The 24,971-nt window shown below is 40.2% G+C and overlaps 1 protein-coding gene across 1 annotated transcript in view; it reads right to left on the reverse strand.

Moving 5' to 3' along the window:
- CSMD1 (CUB and Sushi multiple domains 1) overlaps nucleotides 1-24,971 on the reverse strand; it is a gene marked incomplete at its 3' end in the record, with an annotated part of 1,732,394 nt that overhangs the window by 276,131 nt on the left and 1,431,292 nt on the right. Inside the window, exons 20-23 of the mRNA XM_081220901.1 lie at nucleotides 23,413-23,628; nucleotides 18,863-19,051; nucleotides 9,559-9,728; nucleotides 5,108-5,264 (exon numbers count right to left, since the gene is read on the reverse strand). Of these exons, the coding sequence (XP_081077027.1) occupies nucleotides 5,108-5,264; nucleotides 9,559-9,728; nucleotides 18,863-19,051; nucleotides 23,413-23,628 (732 nt within the window). The remainder of the gene's footprint in view (nucleotides 1-5,107; nucleotides 5,265-9,558; nucleotides 9,729-18,862; nucleotides 19,052-23,412; nucleotides 23,629-24,971) is intronic.

Here is a 24,971-nt window from a genome sequence, read left to right on the forward strand (position 1 = left end):
TTCCACGGACCAGTGTTTCACAAGTGCTGCACGTGACTATCCTAAGTCATTTATCTGTGAACGGGAACCATGGCTTCTGCCTTCTCTGTTTCAATATAGTGCTAAACATTCAGTACACAAATAATACACAGTACAGTCATTGATCAATCAGCAAACAGACACACCAAGATGGCCCAGAGAAGGTGTTCTAAAATACAGTTCTTTTACGACACCCCCAAACAGCAAGAATATTTGTTCGAGTGTGACTGATGTTTTGCTTGCTCCTCTCTACTTAAATCAGTAAGAGTCACAACCAGAAAGTCCTGTGGGAAACTGTTTCTGAAGAGTGACTATTCTGGGAACATCCCTGTGGAACTCTAAAGGGGTCAATATATTTTTTAAAGAATTCTGAATTCAAAAGGTAATTTTTTTTTAAATTTCCAGAACTACTTTTCTGCAAAAATATTTGCTGAATTATTTAGAAGACATAGCAATCCATTGTCAATATGATTTTTCCTGATATTTAAGAGCTTTACAATCACTGGGATACCAAAAAAAAAAAAAAAAAAAAAAGAAAGAAAGAAAGGCTTATGCTAAATAAGGTGAAACTCTTATTGGCCTGAGACAGCTCTGCAGAATCTTAGTGCTCCATGGAATACAGCTTGAATAACAATGATCCAATCTAAGCTTTTAATATTTTAGATCAGACATCTGTGCGAGGTACAGAGGGGAATAAAAAATGAACACCCATTGTCCCTGATCTAAAGAGCTTATGGGTTATGCTTCCACTTGACATAATTGTAGGCTCAGAAGACTATCATCTGTTATGAAAATGGACAAATCTGTAATAAAAAGCAGTGTTTTCCAATGGAGGTAAACTTTTCCTATTGTATGTTGCTCTAACGTACTACTCAGAAATCAGCAGTTGCTTAATAAATGTTTACTAATATATTTATTCCTACTTGTCCCAAAGATGCCTGGCTTTTCTTCCTTGCCAATGTCTTTACATATATAAATATCAGTCAATAAATATGAAACTCATCAAAGTGGGATCATCTAAAATATTTGAAAATAAGGTCATCAACAGTTCTGGCCCTTGTTTAGAAGACCTGGATTGGCTCCCAGCTATAACACCCCATAGGTAAAAGCCTCAGCAAACCACTTACAGATTTGGAGACTGAGTTTCTAACTTACGAAGAAGAGTAAAAGGAGCTATTTACCAAAACCCAGAATTGCCAAGATGGTGAAATTAGAAGGTATTGGGTAGTATGCTCTAAATATTAAAGGATATACAAATATGATTTGTACTCATTTGAAAAACTTCAAGATGTTTATTAAGCTATATATTTACTCAGTTGACTTTTTCTAATCCACTTGTGTGTAGATTAATTACAGATTTGAAACATTTAAATATGAATGTTTCCTTCAGTAATGCAATTAATGAGCAAGAGGCAATTACAAAAGTCTTCTGAAAATAGTTGAAAGTGCCTTCAAATAGTCTTAAGTTTTAATAATTGGCTGAAAACATTTTACAGCCATTCATTATTTCCAAACCATCTTTTAGAGATGAAGATTTGATTCAGGTATTCAACCACATTGTGGGAGCTTGGGATTTCTTAAACTTAATTACCGAGTGTTTAAACCTAAGAATTTAATGTGAAGTCACTAATAGTTTGATTATAGCCATCAGCACCATCAGTGCTATATTACAAATATCTTTTCCCATCTGGCAGTGTGTTCCAGCTCCAGGACAATCCTGGAAATAAGACTTGCACCTGGGTAGCATCTGTGTTATTGTAGGTGGAGGAAAGAGGAAAAACAGGCAGAAAAGATAGTTACTCCCATCAAATTGATTATACTAAGAGCTAAATAAATGGAAACCGTCACCAACATTTCTTTCTTCTACTTTTAGAAAGTCTGTGCTGCTATGTTATAAAAATAAAATCCATATAATTGGAAAGTGCTCATAAACAGATCCACAGCTTCAAGGTTTCTCAAAGTTACTCAGAGAAACAGGAGAAGCAGCAAAGGTCCTCACACTGGAGGGTGCCATGGAGAAACAGTGACAACCGTCACATGCTGTCTAGTAGGGGCTGAGAATAGCACATGGAAGCAATTCTTTTTTTTTTTTTTAACATCTTTATTGGAGTATAATTGCTTTACAGTGTTGTGTTAGTTTCTGCTGTATAACAAAGTGAGTCAGCTCTACATATACATATATCCCCATATCCCCTCCCTCTTGCGTCTCCCTCCCACCCTCCCTATCCCACCCCTCTAGGTGGTCACAAAGCACCGAGCGGATCTCCCTGTGCTATGCAGCTGCTTCCCACTAGCTATCTGTTTTCCATTTAGTAGTGTATATATGTCCATGCCATTCTCTTTGTCCAAGCTTACCCTTACCCCTCCCCATGTCCACAAGTCCATTCTCTACGCCTGCATCTTTATTCCTGTCCTGCCCCTAGGTTCTTCAGACCACTTTTTTTTTTTTTTTTAGATTCCATATATATGTGTTAGCATATGGTATTTGTTTTTCTCTTTCTGACTTACTTCACTCTGTATGACAGACTCTAGGTCCATCCACCTCACTACAAATAACTCAATTTTGTTTCTTTTTATGGCTGAGTAATATTCCATTGTATATATGTGAAAGCAACTCTTCTTGACGAGGGAAGGTGGGCATGATACACAGAGGAAGTTACAACCTCTAATTTCAATCCCATCGCATGTTTTTAGGGTATATGGACTTTCTTCACTGCCATTTGGAAAATAAAGGGGATGTAAGAATTCTGGAAACAGTTCTGTAACCCCCATCTCACTGATAAATAAATAAAGTGACTATAAATTCCAGCAGGCTTGAATTTGCTTCTGGGTATCTTTTGCACAACCATGAAAGGATAGGAATGAGTGCTCATAAATCAAGAATTACTCTCCTTGGAAATCGTCAGAGGGAAAACAGGATGCGGTAACTAGGGTTGAAAAAGTACTGCAACGTAACGTAGAAGTCTAACATGATACCTTTCCTATGAAGTAGCTGTGAGCTTAGCAACCTCCACACTTGTGCAGCCCTGAGGATGAGGTCATGAAGATGCACAGAGGAGAGAGGACAGCTCTCGGGCCAAGGTTTTAGCTCTTTGCTTACAAGCCATTGGAGGAAGCACGATTTGTCAGATAGGCCAAAGCAACAAGGGAGGGGGACCCAGGTGTGCATCACAGGAAACTCAGAAAGGTGCCCAGAGCTTTCACATTATCTTCCTTCTCATGTGCCCATGTTCCTCTAAGGCTGTAAGACCAGTATAAAAACTGGGAGGTGTGTGTTGACACATCCGAGTAATAAATCAAAAATTGATGAGCAGTTGATGGAAAACCCGCAGTAGAGGAAAAAAGAGATCATGGCGGTTTACATTTTATCTGTAATCAAAGCAAACTGGTTTGACAAGAACTCTCTGAAACTTTTTTGAGTATGAAATTCTGAAAAGTAGAATTCTAGTAAACAAAAGTTGTAATTATAAATTTATTTTGTAATATAACTGCAGTAATTTATTTGCACATGATATAATTAGTATGCTTTCAATCCATGGAGCCTTTTAAATGGTTATTTTCATGAAAGTGAAATGTGGGTTTTCTCATCCTGTCCATGGGACTATAATTCTATTTTTGTCAAAAGGATTATAATTCTTCAACTGTAATTTCACCTACCAAGGGGGATTTGAGGCAATTAATCCTCCTTTAAGGCACCTGGGTTAGCTTTATGTCTGGGATAGTTATTATATTTTTCAGGCCTTCATTTGCTTATCTGTCAAATAAAGGAATCAGTCTTGATAATCACTAATAGACTTTCATGCTCAAAAATCTGAAATTTTTAATTTCTTATGTCATGGTATTTGGTATCACAAAGATTTTTAATCATCAGGTTGGTGAAGGATTGGACTGTCTTGTATATTTTAAGCATTTTAGCTAATTTATTACTTAATTTTAATTAATAACCTATACCAAATAACTGTATTTTTTACTTTATTTTTCTGGAACTAAAAATGTTGAAAATGACAATTATCACACGTCCAACTTCTCTTTGTGAAAGAACAATTCCTTCTCCTCCTTTGTTTTACCCTCCTCTGTCTTCTTCATATTCATCTTTTTTTTAAAAAAAGGCATTTTCCATATTGATTTATATTAATTATATTAATGGGGGGGCACTAAGAACACGGCTTAAAACTGTGAGCTACAGACCGAATCCTGGTTCCACTGACTCAGACACCTGGTGTCCTGGACACACACTCCAATTACTTGTGTTTAGTTTTCTCAGGAGGAAATGAGTTGTGATAAGAAAGCACTTACAACATAGAGTATATATACACACACATACCTATATGTGTGCATGTGTGTATCTATATGTATAAATTATTATATTTTACACATACATAATCTATATTACATAATGTATGGAATCGCATATGTGTATGTATAGATAGATAGATATAATAGAAAAGTATTGTGTGTTGCAGGCATTCAAAGACTATTACTATTAATTATATCATTCATTTTAAATCTTTCATATATTGTCTATGAATTTTTGTCAATGTGCATTAAATCACACACACAATAATTTTAACCCTAATATCTCTTTAAGTCAAGCATTTTTTTTTTTTTTTTTTCTGTGGTACGCGGGCCTCTCACTGTTGTGGTCTCTCCCGTTGTGGAGCACAGGCTCTGGACGTGCAGGCTCAGCGGCCATGGCTCACGGGCCTAGCCGCTCCGTGGCATGTGGGATCCTCCCGGACCGGGGTACGAACCCGCGTCCCCTGCATCGGCAGGCGGACTCTCAACCACTGCGCCATCAGGGAAGCCCAACCCTAATGTCCCTTAAATGTCATAATATTTTCTTTTCAGGTACAGTCATGTTATGAAAATACTAATACTTCTACATAAATATGTTTCAAACTCTTACTTCTGATAATGTGTCTAAATTTACTGCCCGCTCAACAGTGCAAAGAATTAAACAGCAATCCAAAACACAGGAGGGTGGCCAGGAAAAAAAATCGATATTTAAAATGTATCATATCAGCAAAGTAACAGATGTATCCTGAGAAAATAAAAGTAAAATGAAACGATTAAGTCGTATGGCACTTACTAGTATAGGTGAGCTGAAAACCCTGGCCAGTGTCAGACCCGTTGGAGTTGAACTCCAGCCACAGGTGGTTGGAGGTGCTGTTCAGGATGAGCCCCGTCAGCTCATTTTTACTGAAGGCCCCCAGCGGACGTGATGAACTATCTCTTCCATCGTAGACCTGAGGAGAATTCACAGCACGAGTCCCCTTATCACTTAATTCTGTTTGTATGTTAGCAATTCTGACAAGAAATCCAAATGTTCAAAGATACGATTTTATACAGTACTTTAAAAAGTGACACAGTTTATAGAAAGCTGAGTGGATGGAAGACACACTGGCAAACAACCTTTTTTCTTTAAGTTTTATCTTTACCGTTAACATTAAAGACAAAAGATTCCATTTGTGCCCAGATCATTTTATCTGCATCAAGCTGAACATTCTCTCTGTGTTTATTTAAAATGAAATCATCATGTATTTGCATTTCCAGTTTGCATGGTCCACCATTTTTCCTTCCCTCACAATCCACTTACAAAGGTTGGAAGGATGTGTCATAGTTCAGTGTGAATGTCTCCTCCTCCATCCAAATGTGTTACAAGTCGAGGTGCTGAAACCTTGTCACATTTTGTAGCCCCTGAGCCTGCGGTGACTTTAATTTTGAATTTGTTGTAGCAAAGGAATCCTGTTATGTCCGATATCAGAGAGAGAGGTCATCTTGCTCTGAAGCATTTTGGGACTGACTCCATTTTCCCAGGTGGTTGTACAGTCTGGGTGGATACCCCGAACATTTGGAAGGCAAGTGGACCGGGCTTGGTTCTGAGCAGACATCACGGGTAAGGGACACGAAGTGATGACTTCCCAGGTCCACACTGGGAGTGCAGGGTTGCCAATCACATTACCCCAGTGGAGACTGCGTCAGACAGTTTTAAGGCGTGGGCACTGGGGGGCGTCCCACAGTACACGTTCCTAATGCCAGAACAAACAGTGTTCACGTTCTAGAGAATTTAGTTTTGAGCCCCTCACACTCCCTCTAAGTGGTCAAGACTATAATGCTTCGTGGGAAAGGTTCATCCATTTGCCTCTTGAAACCACTGCAATGGTTCATGGCAAGGAACTGCTGGTATGGATAAGGGCTTTTTAGAAGAAAGAATGAAAATGTATCACATCATACTGGAGAACATCCAGTTCTTTTCGATAAAAAAATACCTTATCTAAATAAAGTATATCAAAGTCCCTGGTAGCCTCCCCCACATCTGCCTACTTCTCTCACTTCTTTTCCTTCTCACACAGATTAATTCTTACTTTTCTTCTCCTGCTCTTCTCTAATGCATATGTAAACCATGAATGCTGCCTGACAGACACAAATTCACAACTCCTAAATGGAGAAAACACACTTAGAAGAATTAATTTTATGGATTATTTGATTTCATTTTAATTAAATATGCATATGCTCGAGTAGGAAAATCAAATACCCTATAACTTCTCATGGAAGCTAGCAACAAGCTAGTGTAGGAAAAATCATTGTTTGGCTTAACATAGATTCATTTGATAGTGAGGTTTCTGGCACCCAGATTATAAAGAGTTTTAAAATCCAGAGCATGCTGGCTCAAAAATAAAGTGTCCAGGCCTCTCCAGCAAGGTCTTAGGTTACTCCACACGTCATGTAATTCTCTGTGATTCATAGAAATCCACGGAGATGAGGGGGCATTAAAGGAAATAAACACACACTTAGGCTCGGTCCTCAAAGCTCTGAAGCATCTTCCACTGTCTCCTCCACTGGTCTTAGCTTGTCTGAGTGCTGCTCTGAGATTTAATAGCTTACATGGACAGCGTCTAGCTCCAGGATCCTTATAGCTAGACCACTAAAAAGGAACCATTGCCACACTGAATTATTAAGCATCTCTGGAAGAGTAATTCTGTCTTATTTATCTGCATCACCAGCAGTTAGCACTGGGCTTGACAGGAGAAATCTCTGAACGAAAAAGTAACTGACTAGTGGGGATATTATGTTGTCAGCTCTCGCAAGGTGAAAATCTGGATTCATGCTTCTCATGTATCACAAATGACAACCCAGAGAGTATTGGAAGGCAAAAGACTTGATGTTTACTTCCAATTAAATTAGTAACAAGCGATTTTAGTTCAGCACAAAACCTCCTAGTTGTATATCCTCATCTACAAGCAGCTGGGATCAAAGTGTCCCTTTCGGTCATTAGGAAAAGGTTCCTTGGGTCATATGTTAATACAAGGTTATAACTATTTGCACTACAGACCCTCCTTGGAGCCTAGCACATAATATATGCTCCGAGTGGAATAGCCAAGGGAGCAGATAAGCACAGATTAGAAAACATCACAAGGAATCCTGGAATGACAACGCTGGAAGGACTAGGGAGATCATCCCCACTTTTACAAGAGCTACACCCGAGGGCTCTGTTTCCAGAACTAACCTCGCTTTCCATTACGTATCCCTATCATGACACTCTCCTTAGAGCTGTATTTCTCTTACACATGAAACAAGCAAGCATCACGTTTATGCAGGGGAGGCTGTGTACATAAACTCTGGTCTTTGTTAATGGATCACACTACATGTGTGCGGCGATGTAAGCAGCGTTTATGCTCAAAATTCAAGGTAGTCCCACTTGAAATGTTTTTAACTTTTTGATATTTATTAGCATATTCAATAAAAGGTATGTCTGCACAGCATCTAGGTTTTTCAGATGACTGACAGTTTCTCTGCAATTAAAGGTGGTAAGCAAGATGTTTTTTTGACTTTTTGTTATAATCAACAAGTTTAAACAGCATGCAATCACAAATGAAAATGATTTGCTTTCCATTCCAGTAATATGTATCAGTGTATATTTAATCCAGTGTCTCTAATCACTCGCCTGCACCAAAGTATGGTTAATTGTTCCTTAAAAGTTTGCCTTAAAGGCTTACTGACATCTAAATTTGAGGTTATCAAAGAATTCAGAAAACAGTTCTTTGATGCAAATTTAACTTTTTTCAGATCAGTGAGGATGTACTAGTTTCATACCTGAAAATCACTTCTTAATTACAGCGACTCATACTGCCAGCACGAGCTTTCGAAAGACTATTACAATGAAAGAACAACTAGAATAAAACCTCTCTCCTAAATTATGACCTTGAAGCATAGTCAAAGGTGGACTTGGAGGAAGTGATGAGCACTTGAGTCTGGAAGCTTCTGTTGACCTGTGCACATAATGGAACCTACCAGCGACCCCACTTTATCCACTGAGCAAACAGAGGACACACCTGGAGGGCACTAGGTTTCCCCTCTTAGCAGGCTCTTTGCATAGCTTCTTAATGCTCACAGCTTCATGTGAGTCAAATCTACTGCGTCTGAGATGGAGCATTGTGTGTGTCCATGTAGATGTACATATGACTGAAAAACCCTAGAACTTTAGAAACGGGTGATATGTGACCCTCTCTTGCCATAAACAAGCCGTGTGGCCTGGACAAGTCGCTTACTTCCCAGTGGAATGAGCAGGTGGATGGGCTGGATGACGGCCAGTGTTGGTCTTTGTTGCTCAAAGCCACTCTCTTTCAAGGCCCTGAGGCTCGGGCTACAAGTGCCAACTACTCAGCCCCTAGAGCCAGGGAGGTCCCCAGGTTCCTGAAATAGTCACAGGAGAGGTGGTAACTATTTCAGACGTCTTAGAAGTTTGGGGGCATTTGCAGCTGGAGCTCAAGGCAAGGCCTGGGTGCCCCTTGAACCCGTCCCCCTGCCTGTTTCCCTGGAGTCCATCTGGAACGTGAGTGGTGTGCTCCACCTGGAGCACTTCCCCGAGGCGCTGATGCTTTGAGTCATCTACTGCACTGACCCTTCAGGCTGGTCCCATGCCTAGCACACCTCGGAGTCCTGTGAACACAGCTCAGACTGGCTGAGTGAGATTCTGCCTCATCCTGGCTTGGCTTCTCCACATCAACCCTGCTTTGTGGTCCAGCAACAGTAGCAGGGCTTGAGTTTTCCCTCACATCAAAATCCTTCTAGCTCTGAAGGATGCTCTGTCATGATCACGTTTACAAATCAAGAGTGACTGTAGAAAGGGTTGGTCTGGGGATCCTGCAAGTTTTTTTTACAATTATTAGTATGTGCTAGGAACAATGCTAGAAGTATGTATCTATATTATTCAACCCTCAGAACATCACAAAAAGGTAGGTACCATTGCATGTTTTTACATATAAGAAAAATAAGGCTTAAAAATGTTAAATAATATCCCTAAAATACACAACTAATAAATTTTAGATCCAGGATTATAGACTTAGGTATTTCAAAGTCCACATACACATGATACTATAGGCCACCTTCTCAAACCAGCTGGATAAACAAATTGGGAAAATATGTGTATATATAAAGATACGTTAATATATGTATATATCTACGTATATAGATGGATCAACATTATATTTATTCCTTGAGAAGGAAAGATGGAGTCCTATTAAAACAGATTATTTTTACCTTTAGAATATCTCCTTCAAACAGCTGGAAGCTTCGTGCTCTGAGATGGATCCCCTTGCCAGCTTCTGTTTCAATTTTATAGATACACTCATGGTTATTATCATAATTTGATGGGAAATTTGGAGACAGTAATGTTCCTTCATTTCCTCTGACACTTGCTCCACATTCAGCTAAAATAAATAGGACATTAAAAAAAGAAAGAGGATTCAAAAGTGGAATTACTGATTTTAATAAATAAAAACTTTTAAATCATGACAGCCCTCTTTTCTCTCAATGTATACCTGCTAGCACCATATTATTTTTATAGATTAGTGACTTCCTTCTACTGTTGTATCCACTGGACAGGAAAGATACCCCCATTCATCCCATTTTCAAGATTTTCTTATTTCTCTTAATAGAATGCACCTTACTCCTAACTTACACAGAATTCTAGAATAAAACTGGTATGCCCGAGCACTCCGGCTGCATCACTGGCAGTCACCTCTGCGCCCCATCTCTGCTTCATGAAGCATCCCCGCCAATTCCAATGTGCTGACTCAACAGTTATGTCCATGCAGTTTTCCCACGTTGGTATTCTGTGGCCTCAACCTGGATGCATTTAAAGGGGATTCTAACCGTGGACCAAACCACTGAGTCCCCTGCTACTGACTCACAGCACTGAGCCCATCTGCCTGTCTTGGGACGGAAGCCCTTTCAGCGGCAGAAAATACGTTCTTCTCCCCTTGACGAAAGGAGAGGGCAATTCACCTCTACATCCAAATTTGCATAAAGAACTTTAATCAGAGTAAAACTGAAAATAAATATAGCTTTCCACTTTCTGCCAACTTGGAAAAAGTCACCTAAACTCTTAGCACCTGTTTCCTCACCTATGAAAGTGAGAGAGTTAGGCTAACTCCTAAAATTCTATTCGTCCAAAACAATCATAAAATAATAAAATTGCTCTGTGTATGTGTGTGTTTGCATATGTATGATGTGTGTGCATCTGTGTATGCATGTGCGTGTGCATCTGTGTGTGTATGTCTGTGTGTGTGTGTGTGACAAGAGTGCTCCATGTGATTCTGCATGAAATAACTTATTGGCCACACTATGTGAAAAGCACAGTGATTTTTAAAATTTCGACAAAGTACGTCTGAGTGTGAAGAATAATGATCAACTTGGAAACTGACAATCAGTAAAATGCCTACATGTAATGGGGGTGAGAGAAAGGGGGACAGGGTTCAGTCTAAGGGGGCTGCTTGAGGCATCACACAACTTTGGCAGATGTCCTGTGCATGCCCGTTTTCATAATTCCAAGTCTCTGACATAACCGTCTTCTCTGACAATCACTGAAATCAGCTGCACCACGAGCCTTCCCTGGCCTGATTGACAGAAGGAATAAGCTGGAGATTCAGGATTAGCTCATGATGACTTGTGCCCTTGAATCTCATGAGGTCCCCACGCAGAAGGGTCGGGGAGAAAATCAGGGAGAGAAACAGGAGAACTTGGCTCACCTGCTCCTGATCTTTCCCCATAAGGACCTGAAGGAAGGTTTCAGGGGAAACAGTGTTGAGAAAGAAGCACAGGGAAGTGGTGACCCCAAAACATGGCAATGGGATTTTATAATAACTTTAAAATTATAGCTATAGTTACTATTATTATATATTCATATATTTGTGTAATTTTAATACTTTTTAAGAAACATTTTTATGGTGAGAAAGGCAAGTGGTGTGTCTCTCAGGCTGTGTTTGGACTTTCACTTTTGCTCAGGCTGGGACATGGATGTCCTTTCATGTCAAGAATCTGGTGATTCTCAGCAATTCTGAGACTGACGTTGTATGGCTTCATCTCTTAAATTCAATAAGCATTTTGGGCAAGTAATCTCCTTGAGAAATGGTAATCATTCATGGGCTTTGTTGCATATTCTTTTACCATTTTTCTTTCCTGAAGAAATGGTGATTTTAACATAAAAGCCAAAATAAATGAAAAGAACACTGGAACAGCAAAGCAGAAGGTCCCCCTTTGGCTGCTCTGTGGATCAAACAGCAAGGGGTTCAAACTCGTTAAAGATATTGGATGTAAAGAGAATAAAAGAAGAAACTCACAGAATTCTGATAACCAGAATATGGAAACTATCACAAGCACTAGGAATTTTTATTTAGAATTGAATTGGACAGTGATCAATAAAGGAAATCATTCAAAAATCAAATTTACGTCCTTTTATCTATTACTTTGTAAGTCTGAAAAAACATCTCTTGCAATGGAAGACGTAATAAATACTGATAGAGTGGCAACTAGACCATTTTTAGACTAAGGGATGCTTTGGAAGGGATACTTTTTATGGCTACTGTTAACTGGTTGTGTGGGTTTCGGTTCACTGCATATATGACTGCATGAGGTCCATCGTGCACTCTGTTCACTGGACATCCACTGTGAAGTGTGGGCAGCCTTGCGTCAAACATCCTTTGAGGTGGGCAGGAGGTAAAAGGGATGATGAGGGCCCTGGGCCCCCCTCTGGCCATCAGGAGATGAGTGGTCTTCTTTCTTGACTGAATGAGGTCAAGAGGCCGGAGGGAGGGTTGAAGGACACCCAGGGTAATTAGCTCAACACAGTGCTGAGTCCACACACCTTGAACCCAAAATGTGGCATGAGAGCTTTGCCACTCTGGGGTAACTGTGAAAACTGCCTGCAAGAAGTCCGTGTGTGTCTCCAGGGGGCTGTCCCATGAGGAGGGCAAAGCCAAGGAGACCCACTCCAATGGGCTCCAGCCCTGCGACCCTGGGAAGGACGTGCTTTACCCTCCCTGGGGCAGGGGAGCCTACATCTCTCTCTCTGTTGTCTGGAGGCTCTGCTCCTACGTCCGGCAGGTGTGTTCTCTTGTTCTTCTTATGGCTGGAATTCCTTTCTTTGGGTCTTCACACCACTTTGTTTCTATTCCCTTCTTCTCCTTGACAGATTTGCCACACAGAGAATTTTCCAGGCTCAGGAGTGTCCTTTTTTAAATGTAGACTCAGTCTATCACAATAAGGCTGATGTGTAAATGGTATATGTCACACACTTTTCTAAGTTCTTCAGTTACATTAAATCATTTAACCCTCACAATAACCTTATGTGATGAGGTAATAAACCCCGTTTCACAGATAAGGAAACTGAAGCACAGACTAGCTCAAAAGTCATTTTTCCCAAGGTCACACCACTAGTACAGACTCATTATTGATTTGATATAACCTCTAAGTGCTTAGCTTAGGAAAAGAATTGTGGACTCTTAAAACACTCCTAATTAATGATGGATATACTTTATAGTTAAAAGTTCATAATTATTGGTAACGAAAGTAGCAGAGCAAAATTGTGTTGTAGAAGAGAGTATACTTTTAAGGATTTTATCCAGATAGGATAAGAGTTAAGTTACCAATTAACTGAGGTTATTTTTGTTTTCACATAAGCATTTAGGACATAACCATTTATTTCTCATAATGCAACAAAAAGGCAGGACTGGAAAGAAGGCTTTAGCATTTGGGTAGCCGGGGAGAAAAAATTTATCAAATCTAAAGATGTAATTTTACATGTCTTTTTGTGAAGATTTGGATTCTGGGATTTTTTTCTAAAGCAGATATATAATAAGTGGTGCTGATTAAGTGCAAGTCTACACTACATCGAAGTAATGAGTGTGGAAGATTAACTGGCCGGTCGTAACCAGTAATTCTTGGCAGAGGAGCAAGGCCGTTGCTGTAACTGGTAGAAAGACGCGGAAGAGGGCCAGCCGCCTTACCGGCACGTCTCCGCTCACTTTATACTCGCCTCTTGAACACAAAACCTCCACTAGCGTCAGGGCAACTAGTTCTCATAACCTGAGATGCAAGTAAAGTTCCTAAGTGAATAAGCAATAACAATTAATTTACTCATGATACATCTGTGAGTGAACCTAAACATATATGGCACGTGCACTTAAAAGTGGAAGGTCAGAATTCATTATTCTAGAGTGTACAGTACAGGACTTAAAAGATAGTATTTATTCAAATTTTTCTCCAAGAATATGAAATTGCTTGTAGAGTATACAAACTTGGTACATCAATTTAAAAAGCCTATTTTACTATAGTGTTTTATTTAATATAGCCATATAATATGCATTATTACTGTTTGATTTATATCTGTATCACTTTATATTCTTCAAAGATTTTCATGTAGATCATCATGTAATTCCTTTTATTTTTTAAAATTGTTACTTTCCTCGGTTTTAGGCAATTATTTGTGTTTGACACTATTCCCATGAACACGGGTGGCTGTTGCTGGAGTTGTTTTCTGATTTTATGTGAATCCCAATAAGAAAATATGACCTTTTACAGGCTGAACATGATCAGCCATTTGGTCTTGAGGGTCTTGGTTCATTCTGACTCGGTTCCATAGCAGGCTGGCAACATCAAAGGTCTGGTGAGAAATGCGGGTCGGGGACCTGGAGCTATGGCACATGAAGTCTCAGGTGTGAGACACGTGGGTGTTCAGGTGGCCCTACAGACGTGACAAAGCAGGGGAACATTTGGGAGGATTTAGGGGATCTGGCTGTAAAGAGAGACTGAACCAGACGGCAGTGGGTGTATGGGTGTCACTGAACCAGGGTCCCTGGAGAGTTTGGAGCACAGAGGTGTCCTGATAAGCATCTGTTTGGAAAAGAGGAGATGCACTAAAAGAAAACAGTGAATCCTAAACACTCTAAAGGAAAATGCAAAGAGTGTTGTAGTGTGAAAATGGACATGTCAACAAATTCTAGAATTCCCAGTCCAGAGGAACACACTGGAAGATCAAATAAGTAATTGTAGAGCCTATAAAATGTACTAACACTTTGGCCAGCTGGGTACAGCCATCTGTTTTTCTTTTGGTCTATTTGTCACTTGCACAGAGTGCATTTTTATAACTATTATATCAATGAATAAATATAACAATTCCATGAGGTCAGTATCAACACTAAATCCATTTTACAGATGAGGAAACTGAGACAGTGTTAGGGTAATAATTAACTTGCTCAAGATCACATGGAGGGGGGCGTTGGTGGAGCTGTGATCTGAACTCCAGATGGTCTGGTAATAACCACATTATGTTTGTCAAAATACAATAGTGATAATTAATTACATTTATAGATGTTAAATAATCCACGAGGAACACGTATGGATGCATGACTCCAAAAGAGTAGGAGCATGAGGCTGTTGTGGGAAACACACCTTCTGAACGTCTTAATTCAATGTCTCACAAAATGTCCTGCCATGGAACAGGAATGCCTGCATTGGGATCCTGTTTCTGAGGCAGGCCAATGACTTAAATTTATTTCGAATTAAATCAACTAGTGCACAAAGACGAATGCAACACATTTCGAAATGCAAGAATTGAAACGTGTCAAGAAGACTGAGGAAGGTGCACTAAAGCCTGAGACACTGTCCCACAGGAGATATCTAAGTGAAATACAACAAATGGTAAAAAGCAGGTGCTCAGAAAATTACAAAATGTAAATCATCAGAATTTCAGAAATTCTTTGAACTTGATTTCAGACATCCATTGCAAATCTCCATTCCTAGAGCAATTAAATGGATCAATTTTCAGTTCTTCCCGTAATCCATTTAAAGTGATTTTAAGATGAATGAATATAATTTCCCTTAAAATGAATCATTTGCTTTTTTATAAAGAACCTCCTGAAACTGTAATTAAAATTGAATTGTCATTGAGAGTTTTGTAATGGAACTAAACTTATTAAAATTAAATGAACAAAATAGAAAGGAGTCAATTGATTTTTCAGTTAATTCTTCTGTACAAAAGCATCAACCCATGAGGTGGTCTTAGCAGCTCTGGGTGATATAACAGAACACAGACAAGAGGCTTAAAGAATAACATTTAGGGCTTCCCTGGTGGCGCAGTGGTTGAGAGTCTGCCTGCCGATGCAACAGACACGGGTTCGTGCCCCGGTCTGGGAAGATCCCACATGCCGCGGAGCGGCTGGGCCCGTGAGCCATGGCCGCTGAGCCTGCGCATCCGGAGCCTGTGCTCCGCGGTGGGAGAGGCCACAACAGTGAGAGGCCCGCGTACCGCAAAAAAAAAAAAAAAAATTTATTTCTCACAGCTCTGGAAGCTGGAAGTCCACATCCATAGCACTAACCATATTATTTGTAAGCAATAATAAATATTCAATATCAATAAATATTTTATTGGGATATTAATTTACTATTTGATAGTAACACAGTAGATGAAAATCTATACTCTCTCAATCTGCCTACTCATCATGCTAATCTGGATTCCAATTCTGTTGCTGAAGAACTTACCCCGCTAAATACTACCGAGGCTTTGCAATGCCCCTCATCTCCCAGGGCCACTTCTCAGCCCAGGTGTTCACTAGAACTTCTATTTACCACCAGATGTTTATTAGAAAAAGGTAAAGGAGCATTCTCATAATCCACTTGGCACTCCTCCAGGGTCACCTGTGATCTTTGGATTGGATTTGCAACTTTTGTCTACGGATAGATTATTCTTATTTCTATGATTTTACAGGAAGAAAGACACAGCGTGCTAATGACTCAAACTTTGAGATCAAGATAGGAGCTTCCGAGAGAAATAATGTTTATTTGTTTGACAAACATGTATTGAATAAGGCACAGAGCTGGATTTAGGGCTAAAGCAGCCTCCACTGTAAGGAAAGGTCAGCCTAATGGGAGAGACAGAAATAGGAAGACAAGTTTACTGGAGTACAGTGGTTATCCTGGAGGGTCCCTCTCCAGCCGGTGCGTAAGCGGGTAGAAAGAGTTTACATGGGAGGTGAGTTCCAAAATGAGGAAGTCAGCCTGGCAGGAAAGGGGGTGCACGTTGCAAGTGAGGGAGCAGTGTAGAGAGAGGCTTGAGCATAAGAGAGAACCAGGGCAATTTGAGGTCCGTGCAGCCTTGGTGTGTGCGAGCCCAAGTACATGAGTGAGCTGGGCGAGACGTCGGAGAGTCTGGCCAGTGAATAAGGGGCCTGCGTCCCCGGCGAGTGGAGGGTTTGTTCTGCACATTATGGGAGCTGATTCACGGGTTCTGTTAAGGGGGATGGATTTGTAAGGTTCTGAATTTGGACAGATCACTCTGGGGGCTGCGGCAACAGTGGTTGGTGGCTGTCCTGGAGGTGGGGAGCATCTTCGGGATGTGAAGCTGAGAGCCTTCGCAAGGCTGGGTGGAGAGGATGGGCAGGAAGCCTCCCTGGAGAGCTGGGGAGAGGCAGAATCTTCAGGACTAGCAACTAATTCGACATGGAGAATGAGAGAAAGGGAGAAATGAGAACTCCCAGGTGTCATGTGGGTCACCTGGTGGATTTTAGTGCCTTACTAACATGTTTATTTAAAGGTCTCTTGTGTCCAGATGGGCTGGAAGGAAAGTCAGGAAGCAGTAGGTAAAATACAAGAGGTGAAATACAAGAGGTGAAATACAGAATGGCCAAGCCAGGCCATTCCCTCAGTGCAATGCAGGGCTGAAAGGCCTGGTTTTAGGTGCCCTGTGTTGGAATCTTGCTGGCTGTGTGCTGGTGGGCAAAGGTCTTAAGTTCTTTGTGCCTCAGTGTTCCCATCTGTAGAATGGAACTGACAATAGTGCTTACTTCATAGAGGTGTCTGGGGGATTAAACAAGATAACACATGGAGAGAGCTAGAGCAGTGCTGGTCTAGAATCAGTGCTCAGTAAACATTAATTATTATTTCAACCCCAGTTACTCCTCATTTTATACCTTAGGCAACAGTGTAAAACCCCAAATAACAAGACTAAGAGTGTAAAGACAATGAATCTAGATAAAATAATAGAATAATGCAAATGGAATATTATAATCGATAGACAATGTTACATATGTGGATTAAGGCTTTGACTTCATTGAGTTGGGAGTTTTTTCCCCCAGATTTTAAACTATCTTGCTCAGTAATTTCCAATTTGGGGCATATGGATTCTAGGCAACTCTGGGAACATCTAGGATCATCTAGAAAATACTGTATCTTTTTTTCTTGAGATAGTGTTCAAAATTAGCATCCAAATCTCAAATAAAAATCATAACTAAAAAAAAAATTGAGAACTACTGTTTTAGGAGAAAACCACATCATAGAAAGATCAGATATGTGCCTGGCAAGAGATAAAGATGATTTGATTCATGTTCACTTGTCTAATTTTTTTATAATGAAGTCCTCACTATCCTACTATCTATGGCACACTGGAACACAAAAAAAAGACAGTATATTAACTTTTGAACCACATAATATTCCTAAATAATTGAAGAGATTCTGTGCATTGGAAAAATCTGGTTTACTAAGTTAACAACTTAGCATTTTTATGGGTTATGAAATCTTATTTTCACAACTTCCCCACCTGCCTCTAGTTTATCAGCTGGTAAGATCACAGGTGCCTCAAGGACTCAGAAGGCTCACAATTAAGGGGGTCCATGGTTCATCACTAGACAAACGTCATAATGCTACATTAGCCAGTTTCTGTGACTTTAAAGGACAGCTTGTACGCCCTTTACATGCTGAGCAACGTGGCCAAGTGACAGCAGATATTGCCTCTGGGGCTGATGACCAGACCCTCTAGACCTGCAGCCAAGATTCCATAGTTAAACTGAGCCACCACAATTCTCTGAGGACTCCCTACAGCAGCACAGGTTCAGATTAACAGTAAATACACCCCACTGAATGGGCTTCTTAATTCTGTTTTAGCACAGTGCCTAGTTCCAAGTACCTAAATAAAGATTCCTATTACTCTCTGGAATGACCTCTTGAATTCTTCAAGAACACTGTGAAAAAGCTAATTCAGCATTAAAATGTCTACAACGCCCACTTTGCGAGAGTATGCACGATCATCTAATCAGAGTTAAAGTGTAAAAAAACAACAAAACGAATATTTTAAATTGTCCCCATCATTATACCAGGTGATACCACTGCTTTTAAGCAACAGAATTGTCAAAGGTTGTGTTAATACAGCATGGCTTCTAGCTTTTATTTTGTCGTGTGTGTGTGTGTGTGTGTGTGTGTGTGTGTGTGTGTGTGTGTGCGTGCGTGCGTGTGTGTGTGTGTGTGTGTGTGTGTGTGTTTCTTCTCTATAAATATGCTTGACACATGCTTCAGTTTCACTCCTCTTCAGCCAGGTCGTCGTGGGGCTGAAAGGGGCTGGCTTCACCGATGAGGTAACCACAGCCCAGAGAGGCCCCTCCTCCGCCTCCCTGGGGAGTGGAGCGCCTGCCCAGTTGCCGGCCTCCTGCCCTCCCTTGCCTGGCGGGGCCCTGCTCGCTGACCGCACCGCGCCCTGCCCCCCGGGGGAATGAAATGAAAGCACGTGACCACCTACCCACACACCTTGGCAGAGATGCGCTCCATACACGACGGCCCCCGCCCAGGCACGTGAGCTTGGTTGCGCCTTCTAAGCGATAACCTGGGAAGCACGAAAACGTCAGAGAGTCTCCAACTCCGAAGTGAAAACCGATTCTCCTGCTGAAGGCAGGGACGCCAGGATCGTCACAAGGTTCGAGGTCATATTCTGAGACATGAAGAGACAGAGTACACTTGTGGGAACCCGGGTAAATACTCAAAAATTATTTAGCAAGAATAAAAAGGTGCTATTATTTAAAAAATAAACATATATATATATTCCCCCCCAGGCTCTGCTATAACTGTCATATGGATTGTCTTCCTTTGTACTATGAGTTTTCTCATGACAAATGGAATATAGTATTTTTAAAAATAAATGTATAACATTATAATAACATGATCCACTCAAAACTGTCACTTTAACAGTATGAAATTATTTTAGTGATACGCCTAATTGCTAAAATCAGTTACTGTCCTCCTAAAGGTGCTTTGGATAAACAAGACCCAATGGAGAACAAACTAAAAGCAGTATCACAGGGTTTTTTCACAGGGTGGAAAGCTTATCATAACCAATTTCACCCCTAAAATACACCTCACTATGGAATAGCAAAACCTTTTCCTGTCTATTTTTCAATTTATAAACCATGTTTTATTGACACATAATGAAAAATATTCTGGATCCTGCTAGAAATTTCTGTAAACTACCCAGGAAGAAAGTGCTAAATTTAGTTAAAAAGAAAAAAAAGAATAATGTCTGTTGTATTGCTGCATTTGGGGATTAAATGTCCAAAATAACAGTACTAATAACAGCATTTTGCATTTGTCTCATTCCTTAGTACCAACTCTTTCAAATCTCTCTATATGGGTACAACTGCACTCTGGTCGTCATGGGTCTCATGGGCCATCATTGTGTTGTTGACCCTTCTTGCTGTGTTCTCAGTGTGTAATGTGCCCAGTGTTTAGCCAAACAGGATCAAACAGTGGGCCACCATTAGGGGGTTGAATGGTGGAAAGAGCTTCAGAGAGGTTAAAGCGTCAATTAAAGGATGAGCATTATTGCAGTGAGTGGGAGACAAAAGTTTTTCCTATGGTGGTGGGGAAACTGTGCTAGTCCATCTGAAAAGATATGGCCTTCGCTTTCTGACTTCCAACTACTATCTTTCAAGTTCTGACTCTAAAGTGTGGATTCTGTATTCTCAGGGAACATATTAAATCCAAACCATCATTTCCCCCAATATTTCTCAATTTTAATCCATCTTTTCTATTCCCATCATCCACAAGTTTCACCACCAGCATCCCAACCCCGTATGAAGAGGAAATCTCTGCTCCAGTTTTTCCCTCATCTCACCCAACTTATTGGTCAACATCTGAGCTCCATGCTTTCTACATTGTCTTTATCCTGTTTTTCATTTAGGTAAAAAATCTATTCTGGATCCCTAACATATTCAAATTACTCTCACCACTCTGGAGATATATTCATTAATTTGACCTATTTTTAGTATGACCCAGCAAGGAAAAAAAAAAAGGTAATATCATTTAATTCAACTCAACAAATATTTATTGGTCATACCAAAACATAATGGTAGACTTTCTAGGAAATAGTAAAATAAAGCTGTCACAATCCAGGGAACTTTATCTTCATCTGACAGAAGTCATTCTCCTCCTAACAGACTGTATACTCTCAACTCGAATCACATCTTTGCTGTCATTTCTTTAAAAGCAATTGAAAACTCTTGCCAAATAAGAGAACAGTTTGATATTATTTATGCTAGATCTATTGTATTATAGAGAAAAACACTGTAATCGTATGGTTCTTTGTGTATATTTTTATTTCATATTTCGACTGATGTCCTCTGAAAAATACCTACTGAAATAGGAAGCCTGATCCAACACCCTGAGATCAGAGGTGTGGATTAGTTCCATCCTCCCACACAAGGTCACATAAAGGTCCTCTTGTGTCAATTGTCACTTACAGACTATTACACAGTGTGTATTTGCACAGCATATGTTTCCAGTTAGTCATCCAGCAGAAGAAAAATGTACTGCCCTCAGGATTCCAAGTTCCCTGACTCAAAGATTTGTTCTTAGAACTTACTCTATTTTTCTTCATCAATTCTCCAGTCTCACTCCCATGAGCACACAGACACGTGTTCCAGGGCCCATTTTAAGAACGCAACACAGCAATCCACTGAATAAAAACCACTCTCATGACCTCACGATGACCACAGCCGCCGCGCCTGGTGGGGCACCTCCGGCACCAGCTCCTCAGAGGCGCTCCACGTTCTATTTCCACAGCACCTCTTCCCGGTCCCTCTCCACCCGCCAGCCAGGCTCGCTTCCAGACCAGAGCCACCGCGGCCTCCCACTGTGAGCCCGCTCACCAAGCCTTGCCTCCTCCTACTTACACAGTGGAAGCCCTCTTCCTCCTTGAAGGGTTACCCCTTCTCTCCTCCTAGCTCAGGGTCCCACCTTCTCAGTCCATGATTTGAATCCTCCTCATCTTTGCACCAAAATGTCCTGCCCCACCTTAAACCTAGTACCTTCTTTCTGTGCAGCTACACTCATTTCCCAGCTTACCCAGGAGAAGACACATGAATAGATCTTCACTGTACAATGAAGGAGACAAATATGGAAAAATAATGTTGCAAGATACACAATTTTGGTATATAAATAGTGTTATGGGAAGGTAGGAGGAAAAAAATTCTGCTTAAGGAAGAGGGAGAAGACTGCGAGCAGCAGACAGTGCTTGATCTGGATGCAGTTCTGCCTGGTGAGGAAAGAAAAAGGGTTTTTTTTTTAACATTTTATTTATTTATTTGGTTGCATGGAGTCTTAGTTGCAGCAAGCAGGCTCCTTAGTTGTGGCATGTGAACTCTTAGTTGCAGCACACATGTGGGATCTAGTTCCCTGACCAGGGATCAAACTTGGGCCCCCTGCATTGGGAGCGTGGAGTCTTATCCACTAGGCCACCAGGGAAGTCCCTGAAGAAGGGTTTTGAATGAAGAGGAAACTACATCTGTAAAGGCACTAAGTTGTCCAGATTCTCATCCTTTGAAGAGAATGACCAGGAAGCTATGTGAATTCACAGAAAGTTGGCATTCAAAAAGTAGTATCACAGGAGGCATGGAGAAGGAAGGCTGGAATCGTAAGTGTACACAGAGAGCAGTCAGTAACAGACACTCAAGACAGAGAAGGGAGGGCGGACGGCTCGACCTAAACATACTTGAATAAGGAGCCCTTTCCCCCCATATTTCCATTAGTATCTACGGGGACACTGACTGGGAGACATAACTGAGAAATGACCCTTTAATAAACCTTCCAGAAAAGACAGAAATAAACTGGACTAACAAGGAAAAATATCCAGATATAACAGCATACTGATTTTGTACAAATATCAGAACAGTCTCCAGAAGGGTAAATGCTTCAATTGCATAATGAAGTGGTTACTTATTTGGGCACAAAGAATAAACTCCATTGTGTTAGCGTCACTGGCAATTGTTCACAGCCCAGTTTCAAGGCAACATGCCTGCAGATGAAATGATTCCTTTAGCTTATCTAAAGAATACGTTTCCTTTAGAATCAGCTTTGCAATCAAAGGTGTATTTTGTCTTTAAAAAGACTGTCCGAGCATGTGTGTGACACAGTCTTGATGAAAGTGATTCCTTGTGCAAGCTTTACAGATTGTCTTCTACTGGTTGTGACCAAATGAATTGTTCCGCATGTTCAAAAAGTGTTGCAGTTTAGTCTTAATATTTAAAAATATTTTAAAACTGCCCCAAAGAGCTACAAAGACCCAGAAAAGTGTTGTTGTTTCTGTTGTTTGCTTCCTTGTTTTTTAGGGAGTTTACGAAAGGAGTCAGCTTCAGAGTTGCACTCTGACTTTTGTAATCAAAAGACTCCTTGTAGCTGTGTAGCTTGTAGCTGTGTGCTGGGAGTCATGGAATTAAGAAAGAAATATCTTAATACCATTCTTAGCATCATTCAAATTAAACAATTTAACCCATACAAATAATGCCTGAAACAACATAAATCCCTCACAAATATTATCTATGTTTTATAATTAAAAGTGAAAATGTTTCTTAATTTTGGAGTATCATTTTGCTGCCATGTATGATGGCATTAAAGTCAACAAGAAGCTCATCCTCGACTGCATGTGTTCATACTTTTTTTCACTCTAAAGGTGGTTCTCAGTACAAGTATGGCATCTCCTGGAAGGTAGGATTCAAAATAATCAGACCACAGCTAATTCTGAGTATGTCTCCCAATAAGGACAGCTTCCTCAGAGATTCTGACAGAACTGATGACCAGAGAGACTGAAGAGATAGTGATATTAGCAGATTTGGGGGGATGAGAATTCACAGTCAATGTGAGGCATGGTGTCTTGTGGACGCCAGGCCGCTGCCCTTGCACCTCAACTCCTCCTCCACCCAACTAGAGCTTCTCACTGGTCGTCCGTTTATGTGTAAACACACACACACACACTCGCTCACACAAACAGTACAAGTATTGCCAGAGAAGACCCCAACATACCTGAAAATGTGATATTGAAGCCCTCGTAGGAAATAGAAAAGTCTGATATAAACCGAAGCTGGGCGGTGAAGTTTCCAAACAAACCTGCCTTAATGGTGTGGGGCAGCACCGACCCTGTGAGCCTGGCCACTGGCTCTGAGAAACTCCCGTCCTCTGTGATGAGTAAGTAGTCATGGGAGCTCTCCAGGTGGAAGGTGTGGAAGATCATCTGAACCCCTGAGAGACAGAGAGACGGAGGTAGTGAGAGAGAGACAGAAAGAGAAAGATGAGAGAGAGACAGAGAGAAGGAGAGAGGCGGGTAAAGGGGGGCATTGGCAGAGTTAACAGTTGGGGAAAAGAATTTCTTCTGGGCTTAGAGACATAAAAGTCTTGAATCAAAAGATAATCTTAAAATGCAACCTTAATTTTGAAGTTTGAAAGAAAAATACAGAGAATGGGTAGAAGAAGGAATAAACAGCAAAAAAAAAATGCTTCAGCATATTTAAGTACAGATACAGATAAAGGTTAGACACAGGGATATAGACAGCTGTATCGACACGTCCAGATATAAATGCATAATAAAACTCAGCAGGAGGGTCACAATGGACTGTGTACAGCCCCTTAGGGAAAGCATTTGCCCCTGAGGAGCGAAGGACCAGATCGCTTTCCCATTTATAGTAAACACGTGTCCTTTAGAACATCTAGGCTTGGAGGTCTAATACTGAAACTTACACAAGTGAGCGAAGACCCTTTTGAAATGATAGTTTTACGTGATCCTTTGCGCGTGTGTTCTCATTGTAACTATACCCACAAAGTATTATTTCTGAATCCCTATACATAATGAATAAATTTAACCATGACTAGGTCCTTTTTAATACAAATACTTATTTTCATGATGACAAAACCTTGGTTGCTCATTATTTGTTTATTCTTAATTTCCTCCAAGGCCAAGTTCTTCTTAACATGCATTCATGATGGCAGAGTGTAAGATAGTGTATATAATAAAACATGTCAATTTAACATTAAGTTGAGCTCAAATTTAAGTGGAAAGACAAAATCTACATAACGTTTATGTGAGAAAAATTCCAAATTATCTTCTTGAAAATGACAAGTTTACTCATACGAAAAAGACTCAGAGGATAGTCCCAAATCCAATGTCTATAAACTGTATTTCTTACACAAAATTCAAATGTTTCTGGTTTTCACTCCACTTGTTTATAAAATGAGGATAATGAAATCTACTCCATAAATCAACACTGGATTATGTGAAGATAAATTATTCATTATATGTAATAATACTGGGTACACTTAGAACACAAGCCAAGTATAAAAATGTATCCTAGATTTATCATAGAAATGAGAAGCTTAGATAATTTCTTATTTCCCTATATTTAAGCACTAGTCATATGTTACTTAATGCATGCCTCTTTTCCTTACCATTACACCTAATTTTCAAGCTTATGTTCACAAGCATAAATTCAAGTTATCTGATCAATACAGAATAAAACAAGAAATCTACTTTTGCTTGAAAGCACCAATAATTTAAAGACCATTTTTCTTCTAAAATCTTACTAAAAATC

This window comes from Mesoplodon bidens, assembly GCF_964165515.1.
Source record: "Mesoplodon bidens genome assembly, chromosome: 20".
Classification (NCBI taxonomy): Eukaryota; Metazoa; Chordata; class Mammalia; order Artiodactyla; family Ziphiidae; genus Mesoplodon; species Mesoplodon bidens.